This window comes from Aquarana catesbeiana, linkage group LG05 (genome assembly GCF_042186555.1).
Source record: "Aquarana catesbeiana isolate 2022-GZ linkage group LG05, ASM4218655v1, whole genome shotgun sequence".
Taxonomy (NCBI): domain Eukaryota; kingdom Metazoa; phylum Chordata; class Amphibia; order Anura; family Ranidae; genus Aquarana; species Aquarana catesbeiana.
Window position 1 is genome coordinate 166,632,175 of NC_133328.1, and position 17,236 is coordinate 166,649,410.

At 46.2% G+C, this 17,236-nt stretch overlaps 1 protein-coding gene across 1 annotated transcript in view; it reads left to right on the forward strand.

Moving 5' to 3' along the window:
• The first annotated feature begins 853 nt into the window (after positions 1 to 853).
• The window catches only part of ZNRF2 (zinc and ring finger 2), a 157,749-nt gene continuing 141,366 nt past the window's right edge, over positions 854 to 17,236 (forward strand). Inside the window, exon 1 of the mRNA XM_073630324.1 lies at positions 854 to 1,723. Within this exon, the coding sequence (XP_073486425.1) occupies positions 1,309 to 1,723 (415 nt within the window). The 5' untranslated portion in view covers positions 854 to 1,308. The remainder of the gene's footprint in view (positions 1,724 to 17,236) is intronic.

Below are 17,236 nucleotides of genomic sequence, written 5' to 3' on the forward strand. Positions count from 1 at the left end.
GAGGGGAGGGGAGGAGCATGACAGAGGGGAGGGGAGGAGCATGACAGAGGGGAGGGGAGGAGCATGACAGAGGGGAGGAGAGGAGCATGACAGAGGGGAGGAGAGGAGGATGACAGAGGGGAGGGGAGGAGGATGACAGAGGGGAGGGGAGGAGGATGACAGAGGGGAGGAGAGGAGGATGACAGAGGGGAGGAGAGGAGGATGACAGAGGGGAGGAGAGGAGGATGACAGAGGGGAGGAGAGGAGGATGACAGAGGGGAGGAGAGGAGGATGACAGAGGGGAGGGGAGGAGGATGACAGAGGGGAGGGGAGGAGGATGACAGAGGGGAGGAGAGGAGGATGACAGAGGGGAGGAGAGGAGGATGACAGAGGGGAGGGGAGGAGGATGACAGAGGGGAGGAGAGGAGGATGACAGAGGGGAGGAGAGGAGGATGGCAGAGGGGAGGAGAGGAGGATGGCAGAGGGGAGGAGAGGAGGATGACAGAGGGGAGGAGAGGAGGATGACAGAGGGGAGGAGAGGAGGATGACAGAGGGGAGGGGAGGAGGATGACAGAGGGGAGGGGAGGAGGATGACAGAGGGGAGGAGAGGAGGATGACAGAGGGGAGGAGAGGAGGATGGCAGAGGGGAGGAGAGGAGGATGGCAGAGGGGAGGAGAGGAGGATGGCAGAGGGGAGGAGAGGAGGATGGCAGAGGGGAGGAGAGGAGGATGACAGAGGGGAGGAGAGGAGGATGGCAGAGGGGAGGAGAGGAGGATGGCAGAGGGGAGGAGAGGAGGATGACAGAGGGGAGGGGAGAAGGATGACAGAGGGGAGGGGAGGAGGATGGCAGAGGGGAGGAGAGGAGGATGGCAGAGAGGAGGATGGCAGAGGGGAGGATGACAGAGGGGAGATATGCTGGGCGCAGTGTAGGAGGGTGATTGTGTAGACAGTGACAGGGGGGAGGAGACTAGGGCAGGCTCGGTGTGATGTGGGCGGGGCGGAGGAGAGCGGCACACACATGTATGACAGGCTCCTGTCGGTAGCTCGCTGCCCTCACATGGGACGGACGATCAGGTTGGGATCACGTCAGCACACAGACATTGGACGGGGAAGGCGTGCCGCTGCCATGGTGGGAAAGTTTCGGAGTGTCCCGGTGTAGAGGAGGACGGTTGCTCGGACTGTGTATGATGCGGAGTTGTAGGTAGCCCCGGAGCTCGGTGTACAGCGTGTTGGCGCACCATGTAGCGGAGTACCGGTGTCCGGATACACGGAGGAGGATCAGCGATCACACACCCCGGACACCCCTCATTGGATGTGACCCGGCCGGGGATGGGCGGACGGCAGAGCAGTAGCCCGGCCTCGGACGGTCGGACCCGGGCGTACTCCGGTTCGGATATCCCTTCCAGCACGGGCCGGGGACCGATCCGGGGCCCGGCGGGGGTGGCCGCCTCCACCTCGTCCCCCTTGAACAGGTACCCGTATATCTCTGGCGCTCACACGGCGGGGGCGGCCGGGGGATCGGAACACACGCCGCCGGCTTTGAATGCCCGGAGCCGGTCTGTCGGAGGGATCCGGAGCCAGGCCCCGCTCAGCCAGGCCGGAGTGAACATTCCCAGAGCGGCCCGGGACTCCGGCAACAGCACACCCGAGGAGGGCGGCCGAGACCGGGCACCGGGGGGAGGGGGAGGCTCCAGGCTGCTGATTGGATCGCTGCCCTCTCACCTCTCCCCGCACCTCTTTGGAGGTGAGTAGTCACGTGGGCTGCCAAAGACACAACACAGCCGGGGGGGCGGGGCTCACCAGGAAGTCACGTGTCTGTTCCTCATACATTGTGGAGTCCCCATTGTGTCAGTCCCCCTTTCTTATCGGTTACCATTACTATGTATTATCTGTATGTACTCTGAACTTCTTATGGGGTGACAGTCCTGCTGCTGAACGCTCCTAGGCCCCATTACACCTGTGCATCACACTTCTGTGCATTCACTTGAATGAGCTGCTATACGCGCCAATACGTGTCTGTTAGCTACTTGCTGCTTTTGGGGTACCATTTAAAGTAGAACCAATTGCTAAACTTTTTTTTTTTTTATTTTGGACAGAGTAATGGTGGATTATAACCCCTGTCAGATTTTATATTGCTGTCTGAGGAGATTTCACTTCCTGTCACCTAACAAATTCCTTTAGAAGTGAGAGAGGCCCTGGTTGGTGACCAGAACTAGTGTCCCCATTGGAGGATTTCCCCTCTATTACTTTTCTGGGTACAGCCCAACGTTTGGGATTTTCTTTCACTTTCAATGATAATAAACAGAACAAATAGAGGCAGAATCTCCCTAATGAAGACACAGACAGCAATAAAACATGACAGGGATTCTAATCCCTTCCCACTCTGTGCACAACTAAAAAGAGTTTTGCCTTTAGTTACACTTTAGGAATGAATGGCAAGGTAAGGACGCCATGTGTTTTTTGTGTGTAGGGGATATGCACAGAGGCGCGGTGTGAATGGGGCCTTAGATTGTACATCCAAAAGTTGTGTCTTTTGTTTTTTTTTTTTTTTTTTCCAGTTTTGGATAGAATAGGAAAGGTTTAAACCCCAGTCAGTTGATTCCTTGTTGTGTCCCATTGGAGAATTTTCCTTCTGTTCCTTTCTTGGGGTGTAACCAGAAGTAATGTCCCTTATAGCTGAGGGAGCGGGGGCAATAAACCAAGGCACGGCCCATGTTATTACACCTTTGCATCGCAAACATGACACCGCAGGCCGAGTTCAGAAGGCAGGCCATTGCCAAACACCAGACACCACACATTTGAGTGAGGCTGGGTTCACACTATGTGCGGCTGCAGGGCACAGCAGGCGGTCCGGTGCGTCCTTGTTTACCGTTTCAGTTCCGAATTGGGTCCAAATATTTGACTGAATTCAGACCTGAAACTGAGCCAAAGACGCACAGGACCCTTCTGCTGTGAGATCCAAGGCCGCCCCGGAGATGTGTGAACCGGCTCCATTGAGAGCCAGTCTCCTGTCATGCAAATTGAAAGCAGGGAAACCCGCATCCAATTTCAATCAGTGTGAACCCATCAACTGAGCTGCCTGCAATTGCGGTGGGGTGCTGTGGGCTTTCAAGGGTTACAACAATCATCCAGGAGGGGAAACATCACCCCTCAGCCTAGGTTCACACTGGTACGATGCAGCACATAGGGTTGCCACCTGTCTAGGATTCACCCGGACAGTTTGGGTTTGGAATCATGTGGCCGGGTTTCAGACTGTCTGAGACCCGGACACATTATTTAGACTGGACTATGGCTTCCCAGCAGGGTTGCTGGTTGCAGTTGTCTAAGCTAAAAGTGTCTATTACACTCTTTCACACTGCCCAAAGCCAGCACTAACAGTTCTCCCCCTCCCAAAAGACACACAAAAAGATGGGAGAGGAGAGAGGGCTGCACCTCTTCCCCCCACCCCTCTTTGTCTGCCCACACTCCAATCCCTGACACTATGCCTCAGAAAAGGAAAGTGTGGTCTGTAAATTTGAAGTTGAGCAGCCTCGGATACATCTGGATGAGAGGTGCTGACTGCCAAAGGGTGAGTGAGCTCACCATCCATCCCTGTCTGTGACTGAAGTCTCCCCCTTCCCACTCCTGCCTCTGAGTAAGTACACTATGGCAAATCAGGGTTCTCAGAGCACTCCTTACATCAGAGTTCCCCTTTACACCAGAGGCCACAGTGTTCCCCCTTACATCAGAGTCTTCTTCGTACATCAGAGTTCTCAGTGTCCCCCCCCTTAAATCAGGGTCCCCAGAGCATCCCTTATGTTAGAATCCCCAGAGTTTTCCCTACATAAGAGTCTGCAGAGTCCCCCCTTACAGTGAAAGGGAACTCTGTGAGTGCAGATGTATAAGGGGAACTCTGTGGACTCTGCTGTAAAGGGGGACTCTTGTTATTAACTTCATATGATTAGAAATGCTATTTAATAGCAAAATATATGTATAGTTTATACTATAAATAAAAATTGCTGTGCACTGTTAGAGTGTTCTGGTTTGACTTGAAGAAAAGGTGGCAACAATAGCAGCACATCACATGTGATTCGCACAGGAATCGCACCTGCAATGTCTTTGTGGTGCGATTTGAGCCATTCACCTTACATCACACCAGAATGGTGCAGGACCCTTTTTTGTTTTGTTACATCGGATCACTTGGGTGTTCACATGCTGGCGAGTGTGGCAGGCACTGCTGCTCCTCTGAAAAGTGATCCGCACTCAGCATTTGACAGGCGCTGAGGAGGGGACCTGTCCCCTCCTCACTGCCTGACTTAACCCTATAACTGCCACACTAGTGCGCCACAATCATGGCCATTGCACCCCATTGCGGTGCTGCTCCATAGGACGTTATTATTCGCGATTGGAGGCGGCACCACCCGCCAAAAGCGTTATGCCGGTAAGGTTTTGCAGCACTAGCATCCGTGGCACGTCTACAGCGGCAAACGGTTGTATCTGTAGTGTTCAGTGGGTGGTAAAACTGTTGCTCAGCCGCCTGGTTTAACAACCCCCCCCCCCCCCCATATTACCTGTGACTGAGCCGTAATGCCTCTGAAAAGTCAGGCACCACTGTCCAGTTTTCAGTGGGATGGGAATGATGGTCACAAGTGTAATGGAGTCCTATGGGGAAACCAATTCAGAGTGACACTGTCAACACAACTGGTGTCCCCACTGAAAGATTTACTTCCTGTCATTGTTATTTCCCATCAGTGGTCACCGGGGCAGATCCACACAAAAAACCTGACCAGGGTTCTAATCCTTCCTTTCTCTGCCCAAAGCTGAAAATCCATGTTTTGTCTGGACTATAATGTGAGCGGTCCTTTTGTAAACATGGACACCTGGATCAGCTGAGAAGCAATCCTCTGTACTGGAGCTTTGCTGTCTCCCATTACTTTGGAAAGCTCTTATAATAATCATAATAACTAGAGAGAATGGCAGAGTGTTCCAGCTGAACTGTCAGGGTGGTGAGGATAGTGATTGATTCTAACCTGTCTGATGACGTCTTCCATTGAGATTGCTGAGTCAGGGGGGTGTGTACAGAGAGCCAATTACTATATGGTTGTTTTCTAATCTGACTGCAGCAACCATCCCTGGGTATAATCCTACCAGGTCTATGGCTGTTATAGGTAATTGAGGTCAACGTGACACATAAGGTGTACAGAGGGCACGTAAGGTGCCCACATTTAGCTCAGCTTTTTTTTGCATTCCCAGTTTAGCACTCTGAGGCCCCTTCGATGCACTAAAATCTAGTGGTAAAGCGCACCAAAAACACAACAAAATTATTTCCCTTTAATATCCTATGGATCTCTTCTCATCAGTGCGAGAAATTCTGAAAAGTCCTGCAGCTGCATCTTTGGTACCCTGTTTCAGAAACGCACGTCTCATTCTCATCACAGCAGTCCGTTTTTTTGGGTCGCATGTCCAAGTTATACAGGTGCATGCTGGGAGTCAGGAATCCAGAAAATGCACCAAAATACATTGAAAATGCCAAGTGCGTTTTTACCCACATCAGCTTCTATCTTCAGCAGGTCCTTTCACACTGGGCGGGCTGCCAGCGAGCCGCTTGCGTGTAAGGATACAGATCTCTCCTCTATGGGAAGTTGGATGTAAATAGTTCAGCTACACCTGACTCACTCTGATCAGATTCACCCAGACGGAGGGGAACCCATCCCCTTTGTTTTTGGCAAATCAGATTGGAGGTAGGCGGGTATAAATGGACACATGTCCGTTTACACCCATGGTCTAAGGAGGAGTATGGAGGTTCCGATCAGAACGTTTGTGTGAAAGGGGCCTTAAACTCTGAAAATGAAAGATGGGCCTCATTCACATGGGTGTACCAATTTGTACCCCCGTGCAAAGGGCCGTCTTTACCCCTGCAGGATGCCCATGCTATTTTATGCAAGCAGCCTGTTCAAATCAACATATGTATTAGCGCACACCTCCTAGGGATGACAGACTGAATTCTGATCTGTGCTTTGGACCCGCATGGATGGACACTCAGGTTAGGTTCACATCTATCTGTTTTTCAGTGCGTTTGCAGAAATGCACTACAGTCTATTTAACATTGGTTCCACTGGTGCATTTTTTGGAAAGGTGTAGGGATTTTTTTACACGCAGCACAGTGCATTTTTGACTTCATTAGAATCGCATGAAAAATGCATGTATGTGTTTTTGGTGCGTTTCCCACATGACAAGCATGAAAAAACACTGGAAAACTGGCCTCAAAAAAGCATCAACTGCACATACATAGATGTGAACCTAGCCTTAGGGATGTGCTTGTTGGCTGATGCAGCTGACCATCTGTCATTGACTTGAACAGGCTGCCTGCATGGGTCTGGACACATGGGTGAGGATGGCCCTCAGAATGGGTGTATTGATTGGTAAACATTAGGGAATGAGGCCATAGAAGCTGTTTGATTCCATGCACACCTGCTCCATCTCTGTGACCCACTGACAGGCCTTGGCACCCTCCTATTTGGGATGTGCTCCTGCATGTAGTAACTTATGTAGTTGGCATATGACTACAGTTTTTCTGGGCGCTGCAGTGATGGATCGTGGCAGCAAAGTAGCAAATTGAAAGTTAGGAGCTTTCTGCACAGATTACAGGTGTCTCCTATGGGCTGGAGTACAGAGTTAAAGCAAAACTCTAGGGGAAAATGTTTTTTTTGTTCCTCTCTTCTGCTTTGTACAAGAAGTTACCTCGAACGATGCTTATCATAGGTCTGTGTCACTGCTGTGTAGTGTAGACATCGAAAAACTGCTGTGAAAATACTGTGTGGTATAAAAAATTGCAACAATTACTATTTTATTCTCTAGGGTCTCTTTGGACAGCCCCCTTCCCCTGCACTACCTTCACTTCCTCACAGTGAACAGTTACCCCCCTTCCTATTGGTATCTCACAATGCCGCGCCTATCAGAGGGCAGCAGCATGGCAGATGCGGTTGCTCTTGTAGGTATTCAGGCAGCCACAGGTACTGCAGCTTTCAGAATACAATAGTTGGTAGGGGAGATGCCTCCATTCATGCTGGGAGCCTGTGGGCTGAATGAAGGAAAGCTAGCTGTGTATGGCTCGCATGAAATAGACTTTGCTCTACAGAAACAAGTTATTGCCATACTTTTTTATTTTTCTATGGCAGATTAGAAATTTTAGGAGTATTATTGAGAGGGTATTATTTGGTTGGATAAAGCGGCCCCAGTTTTTTGCATGTATGCCAAACAAGCCTTGGGTTATAGGGCTCTTGCACACCGCTGCCTAAAAACGCAGTGTTTTTAGCTATACAGGCTTTTTTTTTTTTTTTTTTTCCCACTGATGTAATGCAGACCATATCTTTCAGTGTACATAGAGCAGTAAAAAAAAAAAGTGATAGAAATCTGTGTTGTCGGTCAGTATTTTCTGCACACAAATACATGCAAATGCATGCATACAAATGCAATGTTCATTTTATTTGCATTCTGGAAGCTGGAATTTATTGTATGTGCAAAATAATTGCAAGAAATGTTCTGCCAGGATTACTAATGTTCAAACATCCGTTCTATGTGTAAGTACCCAAGTTTCAAAAGTGCATTGCAAAGTGTTAGTGGTGTCGCTTCACAAGCTCTTGTTTTGAATACGACTGAAAGTGCTCCAATGAATCATTATTCCTACCAGAGGCAGCCAGTCAGGAAAGTCTGTTTTATTTTTAAGCCTAAAGTTTAATGAAAGCAGTCTAAATTGTTCGTCAAGAAGAAAAAACATGTTTCATTGGGGCCTGTAAACACCATTGTACATGTAATTTCCGCAAAGTGCAAAATGCTTTTATAACTTGCTTCCCTGGTATTCCTGTCAATCCCTCTGCTTTCCTATTAAAAACTGACTATAGTAAGCAGGAAAGCACACCATGGGCAGTTCTCTAGCTGTACTGGGAACCCAGCCTGCTCTCCTCCAATGATTAGACTTGTCTTGACACAACCCCTGTGCACAGACTATTCACCGGGAGGACTAGTGTGCCAATGTTTGTACTTCCCCCAGCTCTCTGAGCTCTTTTTATAGAGCTGAGAACAGAGGAAATGTGACCACTTGTAAAAAAAAAAAAAAAAAAAAAAAAAGGTGGGGGGGGGGGGGGGACATTATTTATAACTTCTTTTTTTTTTTTTTTTTTTTTTTTTTTTTTTTTTTATATAGCTGTACAGAAATCTTTTTTTGCTTTTCTTTACTATTTTAAACTGAATGGGGTTTTATTTTTTTATAAGGAGGGCTCACATATACTTTAAAGATGAACAGCTTTCACGGGTACCATATTGATGCAGAGAAACAAAACCTGTCTGTCAGTATTAGGGGTGCAACGGATCAAAAAACTCATGGTTCGGATCGTTCCTCGGATCAGGAGTCACAGTTCGGATCATTTTCGGATCAACAAAAAAAAAAATCTCCCCCACTGTAATATCCACAATATCCCTATTGGCAAGGTGTGGCAGAGTATTGCAGGGTATTGGCGGGTATATTGGCAGGGTATTGGCAGAGTATTGTCAGGGCGTTGCAGAGTATTGTCAGGGCGTTGCAGAGTATTGTCAGGGCGTTGCAGAGTATTGTCAGGGTATTGCAGCAGAGCATTGCAGAGTGTTGGCAGGGCATTGCAGCGTATTGGCAGGGCATTGCAGAGTATTGACACTGCTGCCATCCGATCTCTCCCCTCCACTGTACAGATCAGTACACAGAGGGGAGAGAGGAACCGGCGTCATGTGCTAAACGGCCGCCGGGTGTACCAAGATGGCCGCCGCTCCGGAGCTAGGCCGAAGCCGCAGCCTTTCCTATGACCGAGGCCACAGAGCGCTTCGCGGATCGCGGGTGTCCCGTACGGATCAACCTCCGCGGATCGGATCACGGATCGATGACGATCCTTTGCACCCCTAGTCAGTATGCATTAAACAGGGGTTTAGTCTGCACACATATGCAAATACATGCATAAGCTACAGTGCCCTGTCAAGGCACCCCGGTATTTTCTGTAGTCCTAACTTTAAATTATGAGGGCCCCCACAATAAAAGCACATGCATTATAATGGATAGGCAGAGAGCAGGTGAGCCTGGAGGGAGCCTACCCCTCATTAAAAGCACAGGCAAAGGCCAGTTATAGGTGAGGGCAGTGGCCATTTGTTTGTATTGTTGAAATATTGGTGAGGGCCCCCGCCTCGTGGGATTTTGGTCAAGGGTCTTTGGACTCCTATCTACCCTCTTCCATGTACTTTTCCACAAGGACCCCAAACTTGCATTGCTCTATTGCCCGATTCCTGGGCCTCTTCTTTCACCAGCAGAACCTAGCTACATATATATTTATCGCAGCTAAGCGCACAATAGCGAGGGCCTGGAAAAAGCCAGCTGTTTCATTTTCAGAGATGAATACTTTGACGACCCTCATGATCCATTTAAAAATCTCCAGTATCCTCCGCGACTCCCATGCCAAATTTCTTAAATTATGGGCCCCGTGGTGGTCTTATGCATTGCCTACTTTGCACCCGACCTAGGCCTCTCAAACGAACTTGACCCCATCCGCAGCCTGGGGGACCTTTCTTCTCCTTTTCCCACTTCCTCTTACCCTTTCTACTTTTGGGCCTCTTGCCCGCCGCTTTGTCCCCCCACCGTGTGTGTGTGTGTGTGTGTTGGTTGTTTTTGTGGTTTTTTTTTTTTTTTTTTTTTTTTTTTTGTCCGTGGTTAGGTTTTATTCTCCCCATTATTGCAGACAGCTCCGCTCCCCTTGCCAACCTCAGCCCCTGGGTCTGCAGGCATTCTGGATTGACCCCCAGGCCCCGGCCTGAGGGTCATCATTAGTCCATATTTTTATATCTTCTAGCATGTTTTACTTTGTATTTTTGCGTGAACGTCTGTCGTATGCTTCATGCTTATATCCCCTGGGTATGAATTAATTATCTGGTTTCCCTTTTATATCTATAAAAACATTGTATCAAAAATATTGTTATGGGGGCACACTGGACACCTTTGCTGCCATGATGCTATATGCTGGGTGTCCAGTGCCTTTAGGGAGGGGTGAGCCCCCTCCAGGCTCACCTGCCATCTGCCTCTCCATTATAATGCATGTGCTTCCACTGTGGAGGCTCTCAAAATTTAGAGTTGGGACTACAGGAAGTACCTGGGTGCCTTGACGGGGCTCTGTAGCTTACGCATGTATTTGCAAATTTTTGCAAACTTAACCCCTGTTTAACGCATACTGTTAGGATAATTTGGTTGGTTGCAGGATGGTCGGTAAGTTGAGCTGGGAATTTCTTTGCTTTTGTTTTGCATGCTTTGCCCTTCCATGTGCTCCTTGCTACAAATGCCATTTATAGGTGAGGGCAATGGCTACTTGTTTGTAATATTGATGCACAGGTCTCGATTAGTGAGCAGATGCATAATGGGTATGTGTATTACTCTCCTGTAAAGGTTTTGCAAGTCCATTGTCCATATGACTTTCAACTTTGAACTTGGTATACCAGTGGCCCTGGGCCTCAATTTTCCGCTAGGCAGATATAAATACATGCTGGTTGTGTGCAAAGAATTTAACAGCTTACAAACAATACACAATCTTTGCTTTTATTTGTGAAATTCTTAGAGTGCATATCGTATTGTATTGTATTGTATTGTAGGCAGAGTATAACTGAAATACCACTAGGTTTTATGCCTCGTTTACACAGGTGATGATACCCGTATAGAGTGAATGGGCCTTTTTTTTTTTTTTTTTTTTTTCTGGCATATCCGCTTCCAGGTATTGTGTGCAGGCTGCCCGTTGAAGTCTGGATGCAGCATTTCCATGGACAGTTGCTGGTCCTAATGTGACAGGCATGCAGGTGAGCTGCCCTGAGCACTGACAGCAGTAGGAAGAATTTGCTTACAAATTAAAGTAGTTGTAAACCAAAAAAAAAGCCTGTAAGACAAAGGCATAATGAGCTAGTATGCAATGTACTAGCTCATTATGAAATCTTACCTTGGATCGAAGCTGTTGCAGTAGTTCCTGCACACCGCTCTGACCGGCGACATGTCTCCCGGAGTTATTTCTGGGTTCGGGGGCTCCGTGCGCAGTGATTGGCCAGAGCCACGATGATGTCACATGCGGGCTGTTTCTTCAGTGCGCATGCACAGATGACGTTGGCGCAAGCTTATATGTTAAATATTTCCTAAACCGTGCAGGTTTAGGAAATTTTTACAGTACCTACAGGTATGCCTTATTATAGGCTTACCTGTAGGTAGATGGGTTGTAACTAAGTTTACAACCACTTTAAAGACTAAGTCCACCTTCCTGACCATAATTCATGCTGCACCTAGATTTAGGACTGTGGTGCAATTCTGCAGCCCCCATCCTCTGATACCTAACCCACCCCCATCTCCCTCAGAGTTACCCGAATTGGGTTCTTCTTCCTGCAACATCTTGTAATTCTTTAAATTTGCTGCATCTGTGTGTCTCTGCATGCACAGCCATATTATCTATTCCCAGATCCATTCACACAGATTTTTTTTTTTTTTTTTCCTTCCAGCCAGACAGGGTTTTTGAATGGGCGTTCCCAAAGATAACCATTCATATCTGTTCGACTTCAAGTTGCACCGACTTCAAAGTAGTCCCTGCACTACTTTGGTCCGACTTTGATGCGAGTTGAGGTCCATAGACCTCAAGTTTACACAAGCATTCCCTGAAATCACGGCAAAATCACATCAAAATCGTGCTTGCAAAATCGCTGCAAAATCATGCGCCTTTCAAGTCGTGGCAGTGTGAAAGGGGCCTAAGGGTGGGCAATAGGTTTGTGGCTCTAGCACCTATTTTTTGCACTTCCCAACTGCTAACTTAAACAAAGCCTAACACCTATGTGTGCATTTTGCACACAAATCTGCTCTGTATGCATTATGGTTCTATGCGTGTATTGATGTGCAATTGTGGAAACGCATCCATTTACCCACAAGAAGATGCACATGATTTTAAGGAACCAAATAACAAATGGTATACAGTATATCTCTTGTGTAGTTTTAAAGGAAACGTCTGCTGTAGCATCGGTGTAATGCTGCATGTGTCCCCCTGCCAGCTCTAAGCCTGAGAACATGACCGCGGATCACTGTTGGTTTGCTTGGAGCGGTCACTGCTCTCTTCTCTGCCCATCCAGCGCTCACTGGAGCGCTGGGCTGGAGAAGGGGCAGGTGAATTTGGCTCTCAGCTAGGTAGGTGGGTGGATCCTTTTGGAACTTGGATCTGCTCTGTTATGTCGGCTAACTGTGGGCTTTATCCTACTGTCTGGTAATTCTGGATCACAAGAGAAGTGCACCCATGAGACCCAGAAGGAGAAGTAATGCCGAAAAAGTTTTGGCCATAGTTCTCTTTTAAACTTGGAAACGCACAGATTTTGATATATAAGGGTAAACAATGCATACAATCTATACCCGATTAGGTAGACAGGTGACTGTAGACTGGTCTATTACATAGTTTGAGATTTAGAGGACATTTAAAAAAAAAATGTTGCTGTGGGTTGTCAGGTGCCAGTTTTTATCTAAATTGATATCTAGAAACTGATTGGTTGAGATAGCCAAGTTTTCCCCATGTGATTCTTATGTTTTTCTTTTCTTGCTGAGAAATGCCTTGCCATTTGGGATGATTTTATCAGCTTCTGTTTCTATACTTGGATATAGTGAACATATTCAGGGCTGATGTAATTCCCTTTTCTAAAAAGGAATCCTAATGCACTGTGCATTTATTCTATTTCTTCTCCACAAAATGATAAATGGCTTTTGTCGGCAATAATGGCTGGAAATGGTTTGGCATCAGATCAACGTGTTGCTGGCAAATGACATTAGAATTCAATAGTTGTTGTTCTGCATTATTAAATATTACATTCATACAAGATGACTATCAATGGGCGTTTGTGTTTTCAGCTCCAGTTTTTCTCAGCATGCTATAGTACAGAAGGCCTTTTTAATAAGCTGTGCTAAATCTCTGCATACCCTACAGTCTGCTCAATGAAATGAGGCGTCATTAAGTGGCTTGGCACCTTTGGTAAACAAGGCCTAGCATTTTCAGTTTTTTATTACTGGACTGCTGATTGGACATACAGGACAAAGTCCTAGACTACAGTCAGCTTTGTTTGTCAGAGCTAATTTCTAACTGACCACTTAAATAAAGCCCCGGACTTACATGCAACAGCTCATCAAAGTAGTATTTTAGTCTAGCTAAAAAGTCATTAGCTTTAAGGATCATGTAATCAGCGCTTGTAGTTTAGCACAAAGAAAACCAAAGCAACCCAGAAGGATTTATAACCTCTCTAAATTTTATTGAAAACTTGAAGAAATTGGATGAAACTGGACTGCTATTGAAAGACTAAAAAATAACCCCATCAAGAGGCATTACTTAGTAATAAAATTAGTGTTGTTCTTTAGGCTGACCATACTTTTTACATGTGTGGTGTGTGTTTGTGGTTTTTTTTTTTTTTTTTTTTGTTTGTTTTTTTTCAACCAGCGAGTTGAATGCAAAAAAGAAAAGTGCAGATTCCCCCATGAACACACTCACTGTGCTGTTGGGGGGAACCCTTCCCATAGCCCTATTGTCTTCTGACGGTAGGGAACCTTCCTCGCTGGCAGAATACTGTACATTGAACAGTGTTGCACGGAATAACCTGCAGCACTGATCGTTCAAACCCCCCCCCCCCCAAAAGGCTAGCCTATAAATGGATTGAAATTTGGTCAGTCCCTGCTGAAGCAGCTCAATTATGATCCAAGTGCAATTAATTAGAATTCAGTTTGACTTCAACGCAGGATGGATGGTTATTATCTATGGGTTACTGCAGTCAAATATTGGCACTCTGTACTGCAAGCTTTCTCAACCTTTCCTTCTCCAGAGGTACCCCTAAAATAATGTCCAGGACTTGGACCCTTATTAAAACCAATTAGTCGGGGGTCAATTATAAAAATGCCCCTTACCTTGGCGGTCAGTAGGAAGAATGCAACCCTTAGGGCTCTTTCACACGGGCGGTTCGCCCGTTGGACTCCACTTTGCTCAGTGGGGGACAAGGTGGATTTGATTTAAATCAGGACTATTTAAATGACGATTTAAATCATTTAGTGAAAAAAGGTTTGCTTTAAATCAACTCGATTTAAATCATAATTTTTTAAGAGCAACAGTCCTCTCTGTTCCACAGCGGCTCCTCCTCTGCCCCGCTGTTGACTCACTGACAGTCCTATTCACTTTAACGGGACGGTTGGTGATGTGGCAGTGACACAGCAAGGTGAGGGACGTGGCGGCAGCAGTTGAGTGGATGCCCGCTAATGGGCTGGCATGATGGATCTGAAGTGACAGGTGCTCTTTAAATGTAAGGACTTCTTCTTGCTGGTAGTTAGAATCTTTAATATTTGCAAACAAAATAAAGGTTTTCTATTTAGAATAATAAGCTGTCAGGTTAGTAAAACAGCAATATCAGAACTGATTCAATCATACAGTTTGTAATGTACATAGATTTGCAAAACAATGTGATAAAGGAATATTCCTGAACTTTGGTTTATCTCATGGTTACTGTAAAATTGTGTGAATGCATCAATGCAGTTCATGTTATCTCAGCTTGTAGAGCTTGGATTTATTGAATGAGTTTACCAAAAATGTAAATATTGCAGGATATACAGCTTCATGCTGAATAAACTAAATTTATTAATGCATCTTAAATAGTTTTCTAAAAGCATTTTAGAAAACTACATTTTGATGATAAAAAAAAAAAAAAAAAAAAAATTATTTATTTTTTATTTTTAAATCATTGATTTTTATCCACCCTAGCAGGGGATTGATCTGCTGATCCCCGTTGAGCAGGCAGATGACAGGTCTGTCTCCGCTCACTGTGTCGAGATGGACCTGTCAGAGCCTCACTCTCCTCTATGGGGAGATTGGATAAAAACGGACTGCCTGTCCGTTTTCATCCGATCCGATCCTCCAGACGGATGGAAAATAGGGTCACCATCCGTCTGTATTTCACGGATTGGATATCGGCGGAACTGTCACTGCTGACGCTCGCCGATCCATAGAGGTGAATGGAGCGTCTGATCAGGTCCGCCTGAAAATCTGACAGGGGGATCTGATTGGAAAGCCTGTGTGAAGGGGCCTTACAGTGAGGTTCAGAATGCCAACCTCAAAAGACCGTTAAAAAGCTCATCAGAATCAGGCTGCTGGTTCTACCAACTAGCATTGGCCCCGGAATTATGCAGGCACCATCAAATTGGAGGTCGATAAGCCACAGCGCAAGAAACCCTTATCCTAAGGAGGAACATTGGTTGAACATGGCTGCTTTGCTGGATAAGGCTGATGGTTGTAGCTACAGCAATCGTAATAATATATTGGGACATTTTCCTGAACAGACCTCTAAATACTAGGTTTTAAAACACATGAGCACTGTTTTATCTGCCCAAAATATTTGTTATTCTGTTCGGCCACTTATGTAATTTTAAACACACCTGTTACAAAGCCAGAATAAGAATATGGCTTTCCCTGTCACAATTACAGAAGTGTCACCATCTAGCTGCCTATGGTGGAGATTTACTAAAACTGATGCACACAGAATCTGGTGCAGCTGTATATAGTAACAAATCAGCTTCTAGATTTTATTGTCAATTGAACAAGCTGAGGCCTGGTTTACGCCTATACATTTTTAGTGCATTTTGCAGATTTGCTAGACGGCAATTGTTCCATAGGAAACCATGTTGAAAGGACTTTAGTACAAATCTACAAAATGCAGTAAAAATGCATAGGTGTGAACCAGGCCATAGCCCTCGATCACATTGGACGTGTGAACGAGGGCTTAGAAGCTGGTTATTATGCACAACTGCAGCAGTTTTAGTAGATGCCACCTGTAACATGGGGGACCATTAGCTCTAGTGGTAGATGCATTTTCTAGTGATTCACTGTAGTCAGGAACTATATTTTAAGGCCTAGTAGCCCATTTTTATTAGTAAGCAAATAAAGTCAGTAACATAAAGGTTTCCCACACAGGGGTTCTTCTTCAGTAAATTCACAAACAGAAAATGCTAGCCCACCTGGCTCTCTTTAGCAGTACCTCTGCTCTTTATGCTGGTCACCCAGATCACAAGATTCTTCAGTGTGGACGGCTTTACTCTAGTGCAGGGATATGCAATTAGCGGACCTCCAGCTGTTGCAAAACTACAAGTCCCATCATGCCTCTGCCTCTGGGTGTCAGGCTTGTGGCTGTCAGAATCTTGCTAGGCCTCATGGGACTTGTAGTTCTGCAACAGCTGGAAGTCCGCTAATTGCATATCCCTGCTCTAGTACGTACAGCTCTGCTCTGGCCTTAGTCCTCAGGCCATTTACTGAACCTTGCAGACACACGTGCTCTGGCTGCCACTTGCAGCCTCTGACTCCTTGAGACCTGTCTCTCTTGGGTGGAGATGACTCCAACTGAGAGCCATGCGGTAGTCCCATACCTTCATTATAAGGAGTGTGCTCACCTGAGCACACACCCTGCTGGTCCTCCACAAAACCTGGACACAGGGTTGGAGATTCCGTTCCCACCCAAGACACTATGGAACCTCCCAACTACAGAGCCCCATCCAGGTATACCAAAACCTGGAGAAAGCTGCAAAAGCAGTTTTCTCCACTCCACAGCTACAGTCCTGCACTGAGCCAATGTGCACACTCTGTCCTTTTTAAATCACCAATTTTCCAGTGACAACATCTCATACTGTCACACCCCCTAGGTGTTGACTCAACCGTGAAGGTACAGCAACACAAAGAATAGGTCTTCCCTTTGCTAATTCCCTCAAGCAAACAAGATTATAGTGTTTGACTGACAGAAATATGCAATGTGATAGAGCCTGCTTGACAATTTAGGCTCTGTGCACACTGAAGCTCATAAACAGACGTTTTTGGGCATTTTTTTTTTTTTTTTTTTAACATTTTTGATCCATTGGGGAGAAAAAAAAATGCAAAAAAAACGCTATTGCAAAAAACGTTAAACGTTGAAAGACTCTCTGCAAAGCTACTGGCGTTTTTATAACATTATTTCAATGTCCAGTGTGCATGAGGCCTAAGGCTCCATGCACACTGGGCTTTAAAAAAAAACATCTGTTCTCTTTGGAGTAGAAAACGTTCATATAGAGCATTTTTTTAATACAAAATTTAGGAGAGTTTAAGGCTTCATGCACACGAGATGCTGTTAAACTCGCGTTCAGAGGCAGTTGGACACTTTTTTTCAACTGCCCCTGAACCCATTCAGTGTTATCCTATGTGTCCATGTACAC